General features: G+C 24.0%; 4 protein-coding genes across 5 annotated transcripts in view; 2 read left to right on the forward strand and 2 right to left on the reverse strand.

Moving 5' to 3' along the window:
• Positions 1 to 308: 308 nt before the first annotated feature.
• On the reverse strand, positions 309 to 8,881 carry LOC114120023 (U2 snRNP-associated SURP motif-containing protein). 2 transcript variants are annotated; one of them, XM_050203435.1, is made up of 19 exons: positions 8,473 to 8,881; positions 6,691 to 6,807; positions 6,511 to 6,604; positions 6,261 to 6,447; positions 6,079 to 6,158; positions 5,918 to 6,012; positions 5,684 to 5,849; positions 5,452 to 5,618; positions 5,075 to 5,134; positions 4,023 to 4,066; positions 3,725 to 3,829; positions 3,241 to 3,631; positions 3,093 to 3,172; positions 2,832 to 3,024; positions 2,555 to 2,771; positions 2,185 to 2,410; positions 1,340 to 1,508; positions 783 to 940; positions 309 to 720 (listed from the first exon to the last, which is right to left on the reverse strand). In XM_050203435.1, the coding sequence occupies exons 1-19, from the start codon at positions 8,497 to 8,499 to the stop codon at positions 477 to 479; spliced, it is 2,820 nt and encodes a 939-aa protein (XP_050059392.1). In that variant the 5' UTR covers positions 8,500 to 8,881; the 3' UTR covers positions 309 to 476. The 2 variants fall into 2 exon arrangements, with proteins under 2 accessions (XP_050059392.1, XP_027837589.2); XM_027981788.2 differs by having other exon boundaries at positions 6,082 to 6,158; positions 8,473 to 8,880.
• A 1,914-nt stretch (positions 8,882 to 10,795) lies between these two features.
• On the forward strand, positions 10,796 to 13,768 carry LOC114120049 (mitotic checkpoint protein BUB3). Its single transcript, XM_027981833.2, has 6 exons — positions 10,796 to 11,304; positions 11,461 to 11,530; positions 11,601 to 11,752; positions 11,836 to 12,140; positions 13,126 to 13,265; positions 13,441 to 13,768. Exons 1-6 carry the CDS (start codon positions 11,104 to 11,106, stop codon positions 13,557 to 13,559), a joined length of 987 nt encoding a protein of 328 aa, XP_027837634.1. The 5' UTR covers positions 10,796 to 11,103; the 3' UTR covers positions 13,560 to 13,768.
• Positions 13,769 to 15,928: 2,160 nt separating this feature from the next.
• On the reverse strand, positions 15,929 to 17,768 carry LOC114119998 (polycomb group RING finger protein 3). Its single transcript, XM_027981755.2, has 5 exons — positions 17,524 to 17,768; positions 17,294 to 17,446; positions 17,071 to 17,216; positions 16,847 to 16,990; positions 15,929 to 16,758 (listed from the first exon to the last, which is right to left on the reverse strand). Exons 1-5 carry the CDS (start codon positions 17,627 to 17,629, stop codon positions 16,633 to 16,635), a joined length of 675 nt encoding a protein of 224 aa, XP_027837556.1. The 5' UTR covers positions 17,630 to 17,768; the 3' UTR covers positions 15,929 to 16,632.
• A 206-nt stretch (positions 17,769 to 17,974) lies between these two features.
• LOC114119970 (probable E3 ubiquitin-protein ligase HERC1) overlaps positions 17,975 to 18,966 on the forward strand; it is a 37,421-nt gene continuing 36,429 nt past the window's right edge. The window contains exon 1 of the mRNA XM_027981720.2: positions 17,975 to 18,236. The gene's annotated coding sequence lies outside the window, so the exon portion shown is untranslated. The remainder of the gene's footprint in view (positions 18,237 to 18,966) is intronic.

An 18,966-nucleotide genomic window follows, 5' to 3' on the forward strand; every position in this document is an offset into this window, starting at 1 on the left:
ACAAGCAAGGATTTATTAAAACTGCATCTTTTATTCAAGAACACATTTTAATCCTAAATATATAACACCAAATATTTTTAGTATTGTTTTAAATAGTTTAAACCAATTTAATACTTTATTTAAACTAAATGCATTAATAATAAAACAAAATGGAGTCTTACAGTAACATTTTAAGTTTTAAGTTGAACATTTTAAAAATGGAGCCATAACTATTCATAATTATAGAAATAGTTTTAGTAAAAATCATTATAAAATTAGGTTACAAATTGTCAGTTAAGTGTAGTTTGTAACATTTATAAGGAAATATATTCGTCTGTTGAAATCTATTTTATTTTTAAAATTTAATAATAATTCTATGAATTGACAAAATTATTAGTTAAAATATTTATAAGAACTGTATATATATATATATATATATAAATATAGGAAAAACATTATGACAAAATAATATTATTCAGTACGCAAGGTATTCTTAATCAATATTTGTGTTTGTGCTTTCGTGATGTATGTGACATAGAAGATGGAGGTGTATGTACATGATGCCGATGTGGTGAACGTGAATGTGATCTTTTGTGTCGATAGTTATGTCTTTCATCACGTTCACGGTCCCTTCTTCTTGATAATGAACGAGGTGAATCAATTGGTGATATTCTTGTTTTTTTATTATTACGCTGGGGTGAATTTGGTCTTTTTCTTGAAGGTGGACTTAAACTATCACTTCTGAAATAATAATAATATGTGGTATACTTAAAATATAAAATATACAATTAATTGAAAATTACCTTATGCTATGAGATGACCATTTACTATATGCTGGACTATTTGAAGGACTTCTAGATCGTTTCTTTTTCTTACCATCGCGATAGTCTTCATCAGGACTCACTCTTTTATTGATTTTGTCTTTATCTTTTTTATCTTTTTCCAATTTTAATTCTTTTTCCTAATATTAAAAAAAAATGTATATTCCAATTATTCTGACAACATTTTAGTTTTATTAAAAATATTGGGATGTATTCCATTTAAAAAGTTCAAATAAAATGTAATATAAATGTTACACATATATTTTGGTTTATGCAAAAGTATATCACGATTTCCAAGCAAAACCTTATTGTATAATAACCTAATCATGCAACTTCAGTATATGCGAGTCAAACAGTTAGGTTGTGAACATAATATGACTTAATTACTATAAATATAAAGCTAAGAAGTAAATTAAATAAATATAATAACTAAAATTGTTTATCAATAAACCTTAATTAGATTAGAAAACATATGCTAAATGCTAATACTCATATTTTATGTTAAAATTAAAAAAAATTAGCAACATCAATCAACTTACAGGGGACTTTTGAACTTTTTTAAGTAGTTTACGTCTATAATGTTCCACTTGTTGATATATATTCCATCCACCTTTTAATGCTCTTTTACCGGATTCTAATTCATCTTGATATTGCATGACTTTTACTTCTACTTCTCTTAATTTAGCTCTTCGATCATCAGTATTTTCTCTAAAATTCAAAAAATAAAAAAAATAAATAGTTTTTCAATTTGCATTCTAAGGGAATTAGAATTTAATCAGACACCAAAGAAAACTAAAATATAAATAATATATTATATTAAGATCTTATATAACATTATTTAAACTAAAAAATTCCAACGTTTTCATAGACATAACTTGCTATTAAAATATATGACATATTTGACAACTCACATTATTAAAAGTAAGTTGTTTTTTTCTGTGCTTTTCAATTACCAGTTTGTGATTAATTAAAATTAAATATTAAATACATTAACATACAACAAAATGTATTAAGTAATAAAAAAGCATGTTGAAAAAGTTATTTATTTTTTATTTTAATGTGCATATCTGATAATTTTTTATAATTTGTGTAACAATATTATAAGAGTATAGTTATTGGCTACTCAAGCTTGCTTTTTGAGACATACTATTTTATATTTTGGTCTAGCATTTATTTCTGATTTAAATAATAATAATAATGTAACATATAAATTATACATTTATATATCTACTTATTATAATGAATTATTATTGTGATTCATTTTTTTTCCATTATACATATATTATGTTAAAAATATAATATGTGTTATATACTAATATACTTAAGAGTATAGTTGATGAATCTATGATTATAACAATCAATAATACTAATGATTTTAAAATACCTTGTTTCATTAAAGTCATCATCTGGTGAATCTTGATCGATGGATTCACTATTATAATTTTTATTTTCTCTTTCTAACATCTCCCATTTACTAGTAGTCATTGCTTGTTCTTCGGCTTCGTGAGGGTCTACAGTTTCCCATCTAGATGGAACAAATGCAGCTGCTTTGATATTTTTTCCTACTGACTCTCCTACTAATGTCGCACTTCCAATATCATCATCCAATACTATACAGCATAAATAATTTTTAAAATATAATAATGAAAAACCTAAGTTGTTTTGTATATATTATCTAATACAACAGACATACGTACATTTAATTTTGTCTTATTTTATAACTACATTTATATAAAACTTAATACACAACTTACATGGTATTCCATCAATATCAGTATCCCCAGGAGGTGTGTCATCATATGCATGTTTCAACAATGTAGCACCATCTAAAGGTACACCGTCTAAATCTTCATTATCTAGATTTTCAGGATCAGATAAAGGTGCTCCATCAATGTTTTCAGAATCATCGATAGATTTTGAATTTGTATTGTATTGCAATTCTTCACGAGAATTAATTAGTTCTTGAGGTATCTAGAAATTTAATAAAATAATAAATTATGGTCACAACTTATACATTTTACAAAAACTTACCTCATTTATTGACAGTCCAAGAAAAGTATTTTGGCATCTAAACAAAAATTCTTTTGGATAAATATCCCAGTCTTCCCAAGCACGAAATATTTGCATAACTCGGTGTTTAAAACCATCGGCTTGACTTTGAGAATCTAAACTTTTATAAGTTTTAAGAGCTTCTTCCATTATAGGAATCAATCTTGTTTCAAATCTATTGTAAAAGTATTAATGCAATTTAAATACATTAAAAAATATATAATGAAAAAAAAAAAAAATTACCCTCTTCTGAATTGTGTTGCATTAATAACCTTTAAACTACAATTATGGAGAACATCTGATATCAAATAAAGCCGTGCAACCTAAATTTAAAGTATATTAATACATTTTTTTTTATAATTATTATAATCTGATTATTTTATATTTTCACTTTTTTATGTAATGCGGTTGTAGCGTTAGATAATGATTCTTGAATGCAATCACAAATTTCTTCCACTGCATCACTATGTTCTACACAAAATACCATGACTTCAGCTACTTTTAATCGCTCAGGAGTCATATTTCTTATAAGTTCTTCAAATCGCTCTCTTTGTGATACGCTTAAAGTTCCTTTAGTCCTTGTAACTAAATCTTCTTCAGGTACAAGTTCTTCTGGCATACCAACAGTATATGGATTCATTGGTGGTGGTCTCCAAATTGATCCATTCTTAAACATACGAAATTCATCTATACGCCACTCTTTAGTAGAATCACCTTGTAACATAGAAAATAGCTTCCATCTATAGTATATATGAGTTGGTGAACAATTGTCAAACAAAAATCTAATAACAATAAAATCAAGTAGTATTATGTTATAGTTATTATAGAATATAAAATGATCTTTATAATGTTAAGAATCTAATTAAGATACTCACTGAAACATTGGGTTATTCAACTCTTTATTCATTATCATAGCTTCAAATAATGGTCCTTCTCGTATTACAAATTCAATCATATGATGTATGAGCATTAACAAATTTCTAAAAAAAAATTGTAAGTATTAATATATTAAGCACATTTTTGTTTATAATCTTATGCTTTTCATTTTTAGTTTTTCACTTTGCTTCAGCAGGCTGACATCGATAACATAGGGAACATCTTCTGATAATTTGTAAATCTCTTTTATATTTTACGATTATTAATTAATTTACATCAAAATAATGAAAATGTTACCTTTCTGTGGGTATAACCACTTTAATGATAGTCTGCGGTAAAATCTGTCACAAAAAAGCAAATTGGTATAAAACAAAGTGGTTGATGTATTATTAAGGTAAATTAAAATAAACTATTTAATAAATACATATTTTACTTTTTTAAATAGATTGATTATTATTATTTATCAATAATTGAAAATGTTTATCTCGATCCGACAATAAAATTCATTAAGTGGCATATTTATGGATGAGAGGGAAAATTTTCACTCCCCCCCAAAAAACCTCAAATTTGAAATGTCAATATTATATTATTAATATACTACTTTGATAATTTTGAAAATTATAATGAAAAAAAAAACAACGACCACAGCAAAGGATGGCTTAAAAAAAATATAACACAATAGCATTTAGAATTATGTTAAACTGTTTTATTTTAATCATGCATCATACACAAATAACATAAGAATCGTCTGATTCGAATAGTTACTAGACGCAGACTACAAATCTAAAATACGAAAATCCCTAATAATTAAATTGTAATCAAATAATAATAACAACAATAATTAAGCGTGAGTCAGTCATTCACACTTACATGGTATACAAGCAATTTGATGCAGGATTTGTTTGGTCAGATCAATAAAAAGTCAAAATAAGGGCAATTACTGTATTTGTAAAAAAAAACTGTTTACTACTAATTGTTGAAACCATTTGGTAATTTGGTATTCACCATTGAATATTTGATGAATTCTCAAATAAAATAAAAAAAACTAGAATTATTTTTATGTGTTTAATTTGAATTCTTAAATAATTAGTTAATATAAAAACAAATTAAAATTAAGTTTAAGCATTTTAAACTGATCTATAAAATTATTTCACTATTATGCCAAGAAACAATAAAATAAAAAATAACATAAGTCTGTTTGTAAATACGCCACTGTATTCATTACTACATTTTAAAATCTATGATCCCTTGCCTGCCAGCTGCATTGATATTTGGGCAGTATTTAAAAACATCGGATCGAGTGAATTACATAACCAAAACAGTAAAATATTTTAAAAAAAGTACAATACCTTTTCAACTGGTTGACTTCTATCAAAATATCCTCCATCTTGTCGCATTCGTCCATGATTCTACAATGAAAATCATTAAGTTGTATAACTATAACTTTCTTATTTTTTATTTTTTATTTAAATTATGAATCTATATTGTGTATAAGGTGGATATTTTTCAAATTAATTATAAATAATTTAAGTAAGTAATAAATATTGTGAAATAAATAAATAAATACAATTTTTAGTTTAAAAAGCAGTTTTGTTTTTTATATCCAATATTATCAATTAAATTTGTTTTAAAATTTAAAATTTAGAGTATTCATCTGTTTAATTCACATTAATAATTATAATCCCTATATAATATTATTATATATAACTTAAAAAATGAATTTTACCTTTTTATCTTTTTGTGGCAAAATAGGCTGAGCATTGAAAGGTAATCCAGAAAGAGGAGGTGGCAATGTTATAGCTAATAGAGCAGGTGGAATAAAAATTGGGTGAGGTGGTATGGGTACACTTTTACCCCAACCCATTTTCATCTCATATGACATAACATCTTTCCCTGAAAATCATAAAATATTTAAATTTATGTAAAATGTATGTAAAACTATACAATTAATAACATACCATTTAAGTTTTTTAATGCTCTTTCGCCATCTTTACGACTCATATAAGCTACAAAACCACAGTTACGCCCCCTTGCTTTTTCTTCATCAGACCTAGGCCACATTATTTTAATACTTGCCAAAGGACCATATTTTCCAAAAACTTCCATTAACTGAGCTTCAGTAATCTAAAAATAATAAATCTATAATAATAACATTTATTCATATTAATAATTAAATATATTTTATACATTACTTTAGGATTAAGGTTTCCTAAGTATAAATTTGTAGTATTTGGATCACCTGAATCAAATGAACCTTTAATTTCATCAGGTTCAACCATTATCAAATCTAAAGAAATATAAAATATATAAAAATATTATTTAGATATTTAACACATTTAAGTATATTATGTACTACTCTTAATTTCAGGATCCTCAATAGTTTTTTGTAAAACTCCTTTGAATTTATGTCTTTCTTCTCTTTCTTCTTGAATCCTAAAAATTCCATAAAAATAAATAAATAATTAATTATTTAAATGTATTTGATTATTCAAAAAATAAATACAAAAATATAAAAATGATAAGTTTTATAGTTACATTTTTAATTCTTCTTTGAATAACTCTAGATTACTTTTTTTCTTTTCACCTTCTTTTTTTTTCTTTGTAAGCATTCTATCATTTTTACGTTCCCCCATAAAACGAGAAAGGTCATCTGCTTTATCTGAGTCTGCATTTCCTCTAGCCTGAGGTTTGTATAATTTACCTTTTTCTCGAGTATCCTCCTCTAAATATTTGATATAAGTCATTAGTATCTATCTATAAAAGTCTAATGTGTTTAAAATCTTACGTCTCTTTCCAGCATCATATGTACCAGCTTTAACCCAAACTTTACTATTTTTTTTTCCTTCATTTTGAAAAGTTGCTACAAACTCTTCAAAGGCCTATGAGATTAAATGGTATTAGAACCATTAATTTTAATAACAGAAAATTCAAGTATTAAAATATTATCATAAAATAAGTTAATTACTTGAGCAGCAGCGTGTTCTTCTTCCTTTTTTTTTTGTTCATTTAATTCTTTTTTTGAAGGTTGAGTTTTTCCCATTGCTCCAATAGAAAATGCTTTGAGCTTTTGTTCTGCTATATACTATAAAAAATAAATAATAGTCTGTATAGTTTTTTTTTTTGATTAAATTGTCATAAATACTTTCAAAATACTATTCAAAATATTAAATTTTTTTTTCTAACTTCTACCCAAGCTTATAGTTTAACTAAAATATTATTATTTGTTATAAATTGTTCATATTGTCAAATGTCACATAGTGTCAAATTAATAAATAAATATTAAAAAAAATATCAGATGATTTTTCTATAATTTATTTTAGAATTTGAATAGAGTATCCAAAAATATTATACATAAAATGCATTATTTTTTATAATTTTCATTTTATTTCAAACTGCAATTGTAGATATGTAAATTAAGATTTCAATACATATTCAATAATAGTTTATTTAACTGTATATAAAATGAAATCTTGTATAATATTTGTCTCAATATCTATCTGTTAAATAAATATAACTGCCTTTATGCAAATTTGCTTTTTTTCTGATGTACCCTAATTGATTTTTAGATTAAGAGACATAGTTGCATTAAATATAATTAAAATAATTATAAAACCCTCAATTCTCAAATAAATTTTCTTTAAACAGTTTAAAGTTCATGTATAGTTATGTAAAATCTAGATAATGTTTTCCTTGTATAGTTAATTAAAAATCTAGGGAACATTTTTTTTTGGCACCTACATATAAACACATAATAGAAAACATTTAAAACAATATAAGATGGCACAAAAAATGATAAGAAAACGATTTGGTACCTTTTAAAAAAAGTATAAATACAGATACCTTCTTTTATTGTGTCATACATAAATGAAGTAAACAATATTTAAATAAAGATATTTGATTTTAATTTATATTCATATTAAATTTTTTTTTCTAACTTCTACCCAAGCTTATAGTTTAACTAAAATATTATTATTGTTATAAATTGTTCATATTGTCAAATGTCACATAGTGTCAAATTAATAAATAAATATTAAAAAAAATATCAGATGATTTTTCTATAATTTATTTTAGAATTTGAATAGAGTATCCAAAAATATTATACATAAAATGCATTATTTTTTATAATTTTCATTTTATTTCAAACTGCAATTGTAGATATGTAAATTAAGATTTCAATACATATTCAATAATAGTTTATTTAACTGTATATAAAATGAAATCTTGTATAATATTTGTCTCAATATCTATCTGTTAAATAAATATAACTGCCTTTATGCAAATTTGCTTTTTTTCTGATGTACCCTAATTGATTTTTAGATTAAGAGACATAGTTGCATTAAATATAATTAAAATAATTATAAAACCCTCAATTCTCAAATAAATTTTCTTTAAACAGTTTAAAGTTCATGTATAGTTATGTAAAATCTAGATAATGTTTTCCTTGTATAGTTAATTAAAAATCTAGGGAACATTTTTTTTTGGCACCTACATATAAACACATAATAGAAAACATTTAAAACAATATAAGATGGCACAAAAAATGATAAGAAAACGATTTGGTACCTTTTAAAAAAAGTATAAATACAGATACCTTCTTTTATTGTGTCATACATAAATGAAGTAAACAATATTTAAATAAAGATATTTGATTTTAATTTATATTCATATTAAATTTTGTTTTTCTATTATTCTAAATAGGTATAATATACAAAATTAGCATGATTACAAATAACAGATTATATCTTACTTTTTTAAATTGTCCCGAATCAGCCATGATTAAATTAATTATTAAAATATAACTTACGTTAATAAAGCTTAACTAAGTAATTTATAAAAGTTAACAACTAATAATAAAATAAAAATTAAATAAAAAGCATTAGAATCTATAAACAGTTTAGTTCATAACCCATAAATTATTATAATGATCTACATAATATTATGCATTTTGTAAATTTGTGAACTCGAAACTACAGAAACACGATGAAATTAACGTATTACACTAAACATCTAAATGTTATATCATAGTATGATGGAATAGTAATTCCCATTAATTCGTCTGAATTATATCTGTATTTCTGACTGAAAATTTCTGTCATAAATCCGTGAACATTGAATAAAATACATTTTTTTTTATACCTATCTGAATTCTAAGTTTGTGACAGTATAAAATTATTATCATTATTATTATCATCAATCTCACACGCAATAATATACTCCTTGATCACGGACATAGATTCCTTGACAACAATTATTGTAGAACCTCTACGGCGCGGCGTTTGTCCGACAACAATTTGTTCAAACAGACATTTGTTCTAGACATTACATTTAAAACCCGAAACGGCCGAAACGTTCTCAGGAAATTTCTTCAGCAAAATAACAATTTAAATATATGTAATTGAATAAAAATACGTCATTTTGTAGGTAAATAGTAAACACTAAAGTATACTACAGAAGAACTCCAGTTGTACGAACCCTCTACATATTTCGTTTAAATTCATGTATCCGAACGTTATTTTATCCCTTTAGACTTTAGAGACTGAAATTATATGCACTTAAAAAGTGGCAAATATGATGGCGTATTTACAGGAAAATGATTAGATGAGGGAGATATTATATCTCCCCTCTTGACCTTTCTTTTACCTTAAAATTTATTTCACTACATTTTATTTGGTTTATTTGCGAAAACTCAAACACTTCACATACCTAGTCATGCTGTGTATAATTATTTTTAAGTTATTATCTGATATTTTATTATTGATTTAGTTTTATTTTTCTTCTTTTAAAATTATTGATATTGAATAACTTTTAACTTAACTTAACTTAATTATTTTAAAATAACTTAACGAGTTAAAAAAAAATCGTTTACTTGCCCATCCTTGGTATTTGATATACCTATTTTTTTTCGTGTGGGAACCACAGATATATACTAATACTAATACTATATTAGTATATATCTGTGGTGGGAACTTACATTCGTTCAATATTCCCTATTTATTAATGAATATTTGTTGTATTTATTAATTGTTTAAATTTTGAATATTATTTTAATTTCAGTCCAGATTGAATAGGCTTACAAGCTTTACATTCATATTAACTGCTTTACAACTTTTAATTAAGGCATTTTTTCTCTAAATTTAGTCTAAAACCATTCAGTAAGCTGTATTATTGGAACAAAATTAACGAGGAGTTTTTGTATACGATAATATTTTCGCTACTGTAGCGTCCCTTAACTATTATAAAGTACCTTTAATAGTTTTTAATAGCTATAGGTATAGGTACTGTTTATGAGAGACCTTGCATTACAATTTTAAAGTTTTCGATCTAGTGGACATTTATTTAATTATTTTTATCAAAAAAATCGAAATTTCAAATTTGGGAGTATTTCTAGGCGTTGTGAAAGCTTTCGACACCGTTTGGCACCAATGATTACTGTTCAAACTTACAAAAATATTTCCAGCCCCTTACTATCTTCTCCTAAAATCTTACCTCGAAAACAGATCATTCAAAGTCAGAAATCAACGACAAACTTTCAACCCACCACAGTTTTTAGAAGGCGTTCCTCAAGGCAGCGACATTGCCCCATTTCTTTACATTTTCTACACTGTTGATATCCCAGTTAATCAGTTCACTTCACAGATATATAATAAAATTATATATGTATTATATGTCTGTGGTTCACTCTCATCAGAACTTACACAGACGACACAGCCATACTTGCCTCAAATGCTGAGCCTACCATTACCACTATTGCCAGTCAACAAATCCAAATCCATCTAAACACCCTTATGTCTTGATTAAATAAATGGGAGATCAAAATCATAAACCCATGTGTTAATACTTAAATATTAAGATTTATATTGTTTTTCCGAGTTTTTGTGGTACTTTTGTCGTTTGGAACTTATGTAGTTTTTCAGTTCTCCATTTCGTATTGATAAATCGTTATTCGGCTTTATTACAATATAACCTCAAAAACATATAATTCAAATTTAAATGCTAAAGTTTGTTCATGACATATACTTCATATTGTAAATTGTTATTTGTTGATTTACTAAATAGTAAATAGTATGATTTCTGTTTTGATGACTTGACGGTTACATCTTTCGATTTAGTTACTTAAATTATGTTGATTATTTTTTTGAAATTTAAGTATATATATGTATATTGTTAACATTATTCGATTATTTATTAATAATATGATTGTTTGATTAGTGATAAATATAAAAATCATATTGTTATAATATACTATATAGTGAAAATAACTTTAAATAACAAACAATATTTTTGTAATAATTTGTTTAATTCAATAATTTATTGTTGTAAACACAACGTATAAGTATTACTCATTTAAGTAAATTTCATTCTATTTATCAAGTTTAACATGATAGGAGAATCGAGATCAGAGTTTAGACTTAAGAATCCACCAGAAGATGGAATATCGTCTGTAAAATTTGGACCTAATTCATCTCAATTTTTATTAGTTTCATCTTGGGACTGTTCAGTTCGACTTTACGATGTACAGGCGAATAGCATGCGTACAAAATATACACATGATCGGCCAGTATTAGATGTTAGCTTTCAGGTATAGTTACTAAAACTAATGTTATTAATTATTAAATTGATCATTTATTATACCTTTAATAACAAGAATGCATCTATGAAAAATGTGTGTAATAGAAAAATTTAACAATAGATTATTTTATAAGTTTATAATACCTGTGCATTTAATTTATAATAGGATGCAGTTCATTCATTTAGTGGAGGTCTGGATAACAAGTTAAAAATGTATGATTTGAATAGTAATTCAGGTAAATATTTAAAGTAATATTAACTAAATTTAAATATTTCATATATAAATTTAACTGTATTATATTTCAGAAAGTGTCCTAGGCTCGCATGATAATGCAGTACGCTGTGTTGAGTATTCTAATGAAGTAAATGTAGTTTTATCTGGTGGTTGGGATGGTAATGTTAAAATGTGGGACACAAGATCATCTCAATGTGTTGGAACACTCCCTCAACCAGACAAAGTATGCGTTAAATAAATAAATTTAAATTTGTAATTATTATTTAATATTATGTCAATAGCTTACTTATCTTTTGTTTTATTTAGGTCTTTACTATGAGTAATGTAGGTGAAAAACTTGTAGTTGGTACTGCTGGACGGAAAGTATTTGTATGGGATTTAAGAAACACAGCATATATAATGCAAAGGAGAGAATCAAATTTAAAGTTTCAAACAAGATGTATACGTTGTTCACCAAATAAACAAGGTTATGTGTTGAGTAGTATTGAGGGCAGGGTAGCTGTTGAATATTTTGATACGGCTCCAGAAATTCAGAAGAAAAAATATGCTTTTAAATGTCACAGAATAAAAGATAATGATATTGAATGCATTTACCCTGTAAATGCTATCAGGTAATAATTTGTATTTACCAAATTAAAATTTTTATAGTTAATAACTTTTTTACTAGAACCTTAATAATACAGTTTTATTATATTATAACTTGCCTAAATAAAATATTTTGTTGTCTTATGTGCTTTATTGGCAACATAGCAACTGCAGTATGTGCGTAGAAATGGTAGACATTTGATTGCGCCCTACTGTGTTTTACCACTTAATAACTATTTTAGACAATATATTCACGTAATAAATGGACAATGTAAAAGTGGTTTTAAAGTTTAATGATTAGCTAAAATTCTTATAAATAAGTTATATATTATCTTTCTTTATCTCATCATTCACAATTTCCTTTCTTTTTCAGCAATTTTTATTTTATGTAATATTTCATTTCACCACCTCGTATATCACATAAATAATTTTACATTTAAGAATTTTTTGAAAAAAAATATGTAACAGATTTTTAACCATTAAGTCATCACAATAATAAAGATATAAATTATATAGTAGAGCATATACGACAAGATAGTCAACATTGTAGCTATTTACAAGTTGATATTGAATTTTATTTTAAATATGTCAGAGAATGGCTGTAATTGTAGTTTTACTTCAGAAACACTATATTTTTATGTTAAGTCTACACTAATAGCATATCGAGATATTCCAGTTACAAATAAATCTCTAAGAATAATATTGTTAGAAATATTATGAAATATTTATTAAGTTGTATTTAGTATAGATATCCTTGATAATAGATATTTTATATATATGTTTCAAAAATTAAAATAAATGTTAATCTAACATTTTTATTAAACAAAATATTTATTAACCGATAGATTATACTGTTATTGCATAAAAACTCAAAATGCATTTAATATTATATTTTAAAATCAGATTTTTTAATAAATTATGTATAAGTATCAAAGAGAGCAAGCAGGATGTTCTTAAGTATTCATTTGTGTTTTTCTCTCTCTAATATTTTTAAATGTGATATGTTATTAGTTTTCATCAAGTATTTAATACATTTGCCACGGGTGGTTCAGATGGATATGTAAATATTTGGGATGGTTTTAATAAAAAGAGATTGTGCCAATTTCATCGATACAATACAGGAATTACATCTCTATGCTTTAGTCATGATGGTAAGTAAAATGTTAATTACGTATTTTATTTTAATAATTATTATATAGTAAGTTTATTTCTTTATTATTTAAACTATTTTGTATAAGTTGAGTGATAAAACTTATTTTAAAAGAATTTTATTTTATTTTTTTTTTATTGGTTTTCAGTAATAACTAAATATAATTTTTGTTAAAGGTTCATCTTTGGCTATTGGTAGTTCTTACATGTATGAACAGGATGTACATCCAGATCCAATACCTGAAAATAATGTTTATATTAGATATGTTACTGATCAAGAAACTAAACCTAAATAATCATATTACATAAATACATTTTTATTTTATACAGTAGTTTTGTGAATTTGTTAATTTATTATGATTAAATTTACTATTTTGTAAATATTATGTCTTTGTATACTCAAAATTAATTTATCAATTGTAATCTAATAATAGAACTTTTAAAAAAAAGAATTGAAATTTCAAGTTTTATTGTTTTTAAATGAATAAAATAATAAATATTTTTAGTGAGTAAATTTAAATTAATTCTAGGAAATGTAAGTTTGAAAATATGTACTAAACTGTCTTTTAAACACATTTTAGGGTTATTAATATATTAGTCATAATACTCATTTAAACTGATATGCATAACCGTTTAAACTACTTTAAGACTGGTTATATTTTATATTAAATAGACGTTAGATTTAAAGTCTTTTATTCTAATTACACTGAGAATTACTTCAAAACTTCATGTTTTTCTATATTAAATAGGTTAAATACATTGCCAAGATAAACACTGGTATTGGTCAAATAATGTTGCAAACATATTTGTTAACTATTTGTTTTAAATATGTTTAATGATTATTAATTCTTACTATCGAAATTAAAATCTCAATGTTATACTCTATTGAATTTAATGAATTGAGAAGATAACTTACCTACCTATTAAACTGTTTGATGTATTTTTTTTTTTTTTGATTGATCATTGAATTACCTAAAAAGTTATTTAGACACTGCACTATTTCAATTTTATTTTTATCAATATTTGACATTCAGTACCATAGCCAAGGGAGTTTTATTGCTTATTTTAAAAAAATTAACTTAATATGTAAAAAACTTATTAAAATATATGATAAAAGTTTAAAAATGTGTTAAATAATATAGTTTGTAAATTGTGAAACCTAGAACTAATTAGAATTATGCAAATTAAGTAATTTATTTTAAGCATTGCAAACTGATACGTAGAGAATTTGTTTACTAAAAGAATATTTATAATATAGTGGTACTGAATATCAAAATATATACCACGTGAAACATTTAATGAAAGACACTCATTTTAAAACTCATTATTTGTGAAAATAAATTTATTTTTTTTTATAATTTTTAGTTTTTAAAATGGATTAATAATAATATATATATATATATATATATATAGTGTATTTTATATCATTGTTTTTAATGACAGCACTAATTTTTCATTTCTTATTTCAAAGAAGATTTTTTGGAGTTCTTTGATGTATAAAAAATAGATTATGAGTTAAAAGTATCTTAAATATTAAATGTTTAAGTTTAAATGATTAGAATGAAGTTATAATCTTGCATATCTAATATTCTGCTTATTTAAGCTTTAAATACTTGTATTTAAATTTTATAGATTGAAATACTTCAAATAATATTATGTTTCATGGTATGAGATTAAAAATATCTATAAGAATGATAAAAAATAGTAAAAATATAATTTTTTTCATAAATTTTGGTTTGAAATGATTCGAAATTATGCAAAAGTTTTAATTGTTATTATTTTCTAGAATAATAATTGACTTGTATGAATTACCTGTAATTTTTTTAAATTTTTTGATATTCATTTATACTTACTATTTGATCTAACTATATAGTAAATTTAAATTACATATTATTAATTAAGAGTATATACAAATATGAAATTTTGTAGTGTATAGTTTGAAGTTATGATATACTATTATTTTAATATGTTGTCTTAGTGTTACTAAGTGAATTGATATAATTTAATGGTAAGTATATTATTGTAATTCTTGGCCAGATTGGTCCCGCTAGCGAACTACCGAGTAAAACTCAGTGGATTGGAAAACGGAAAAAATAACCATAAGAAAAAAAAATTAAAGTTATATTTAATATTATATTATTAAGTTATTTTTAATTTTTGAAACTTAAATGCATGTAATAGAAAACAACTAATTTTTATATACAGAGTGATTATAAGTCATAACTCATATTATGATCATTTGTATAAATTTTGCTCATCTTGTCGTATGATACGATGGTACTACTATTATGACAACCAAAATTTTATTTGACCCGGAGAATAATTCACTGAACCCGGAGCCCGTAGATTTATGAGTAAAACTGAAGTATCCGGGCAAAACCCGGAGAGATGGCAACCCTAGATAGACAACATATGAAGGTACAATGTAACAATGGGTTTTGTTACTCATTACTCGCCAAAGAGATTGGGATAAATTAAATTTGTAAAATATATTTTAAGACCTTCCTAAAGTCAGTAATAAATAAATACAATTAATGTGCAAATTCAAGATTTTCGAAAAAGTTATATCATAATATAAATTATATGTAAGTAATTGAAAAATTACTTTACCTCTTAAAAAAATGTAAATTTTGTCATTACTTTAACTAAAAATAATACACGTATATTACATTTAATAAATTATATTCATAAACTGTTAAAAATATTTTAATGAGAGACTTTTCTCATGCAATTAGCAACATTAGTTACATTAAATATAAAAATTGAACATTGTATATTAAATTGAACAGATTTTGTTTAGTTAATGAATAATAATAATACAAAAATAAATAAATATAAGGGACATACACACAAACAATTATCTGAAATAATTGTTGATTGATTCATAATTTCATTACGTACATCATAATTTACACTCAATACGAACAATACAATAAGACTAATGCAAAATATGTAGAAACACACATTAATAAAAAATATTTAAAACTAAGAAAAATTATTTATAAATAATTAGTAACTAATTAATGTTGATATGATCTTTTATATTAATTTTACTAACTTTTAATCAAAAATTATACTTTATAAAAAACAAAACCCATTCAATTAATTTTATAATATTGTACACAAATATATTAATTTAGAAATTAAATAAATAATATATATATTATATTATTAAACACAATAAATATTTTTAAGATAGCAAAAGTATTAAAAAAATTTAAATGTATTTCATTTAACAGTAATATTTTAAATTTACTTTAAATAAATTATGATTTTTAATTAAAATAAACAGGCAAAAGATAAAATAAAAAATTGTACATACGATAAGTAAAAGATACAATACTGAGTATAACAGATCAAAAAAGTAATTTACAAATCTAACTTTGGCCTATACTGAAGTTTTAAAGGAGGTTCTCTGAATCGCCATCTTGTAACATATACAAATTTAAGAGTGTGATCTTTTCCCAATAATTCATCATTACACAAGATATCAATCTAAACAAAACAAATTAAAGATATAAATATTAAAACAAGAAGCATATTTAATATAATATTGCTTGAAATACAGTAAATTGTTACTAACGTCTCTGTATTTATCTGATCCATCAAGTACTTTCACCGCGATGAACTTTTTAAGGTGTGTAATAGTGGCCTGAGATGATACTCTTAGGAACTTTTTCTTTAATGACTTCAAGTGGGATGCAACACATTCCAATCCAATATTTACCTTTATGATATAATTATATTATTAAAATATTATGATGAATTTTTTTATGGGTAAACATATGTAAAACAAAAGGATGTTACTTGTTCATCTGTTCTATGATAGTCAGAATCTGCTGCTGCTTGATCTTGTGCGGTTTTGTCATCATCAATTTCAGTACCAGCCGGAACTTCTTTCGGATATGGAAGACCTCTAATTCTATAGAATTCTCTTTCACGCTTAATTTCATCTAATACAAAATAATAATATTTTATACTTTTATTTATTGTTCTTTAAACTGTTTGAGTTATTTGTAATTATATATACCTAACTGAAGCCCAGGTACTAATTTAAATACAATATCCTGCATTGTACGATCAAAGCTTATATATTGTAATGGATGTGATTGATGTATAACAATTTGACAAGTAGGACAACTGTTGTTCTCTTCTAAATGTTTCACAAGACAGCTTTTGCAAACTAAATAAAAAAAAAAATAAATAGTAGAATTGTAATGTATAAGCATAAATGTTTGAATATGAAATATCGGTACAAACATGTATGTAAGCATTCTGTTACTGTTGTGGCATCCACTAAATATCCTCTACATATTTTACACGTTATATGACAATTAAGGGTTTTTAACTTAATCAGTTTTTCCATTATTTTTCACAAAATCACAAATTTTAAAACCGTTTAATAGCAAATTTAAGGTTGGATAAAAAGACTATTAGTAACCATAAGTAACAAATAAAAAATATTATATGATAATTATTAATTATTCACAGTTTTCACTTCTTGGAGATAAAGTGATTTGTATTTGTGTATAATGTTAAACATATTATTGTTATAACATTATCTCATTATCATTCATCTGAATCAGGAAACTAAAAAAGTGTTGCCAACTCTTATTATTTAAAAAAACTAATTTTACTGATAATAAATTTTATCAGTTATCCCTGCTTATTATATTTTAAGGGATGATTATCTCGTACTATTTTCAATTTTGTGATTTTACTGTCGAATGTCGATATTTGATCATAGATTTCTGTCTTCTTGGTTGTTCTCTGTTTGCAAAATAGTTTTCTTTCGAAAGAAAATTGAAACTTTAACACCAAGTTTTTTTTCTTAAATTTGTGAAAACATGTAAAATAATTTAATGTATAAAACAATAAATATTATGTGACATTTGTGATTATTTGAAATGTATAAAACAAGGGTATACGTAATTAAAAAATATTTTTGATCGGATTTAATGTAAAGACTAAAGGTAAATTGACAAATATTTTAAATTGATATACCTACTTGCCTTTAATCTCTAGGTAATTTTGATCCTCTGTAATCATAAAACAAATGATTTAATAGTTAGATATATAATCAAAAGAAATTCAGTTTTTCAATTTTTACCATTTAATTTTCTAGTTTTGATTTATCTCAAGCCTAGATTAAATTGTATTACTTAGAATTTGTTCATTAAAATAACTTTCTGCTGCTTAATCTTAGTCAAATTTGAATTATGTTTTCTGCTATATTTGTAATTATTAAATGTATTATATTCAATATATATATATATATAATAATACTTCTCTGATGATTTAAATTATATTTATTATGTAGTAGGTACAGTAAATGATTGTAGGTTATTACTTATTTATAGTTAATTTAAAATCAATTATATTTTTATGTTATTTATACTGAGTTGCTTTAATTTTTTTTGATATTTTAATGAATCAAAACTGAGCTAATGATTTTTCTTAACCATGATATAATATCCCATAATAAGTCTATTAAATTTCAGTGAACCAGATATCGATATAACAAGCAATCATTCTGCTTTTTTGATTTCTACATTTCACATTAATATATTTATAATTTTGCAGATAAAATATTTATGAATTTTGTTCAATACTTATAAAAATAAATTTTTTTTTTTTAACTAACATAACTAAGTAATATTATGTTAAACGAGCATCTATGTTTAGTTTCATAAGTTAAACAAT

Source organism: Aphis gossypii, chromosome 3 (assembly GCF_020184175.1).
Source record: "Aphis gossypii isolate Hap1 chromosome 3, ASM2018417v2, whole genome shotgun sequence".
NCBI classification, from domain to species: Eukaryota; Metazoa; Arthropoda; class Insecta; order Hemiptera; family Aphididae; genus Aphis; species Aphis gossypii.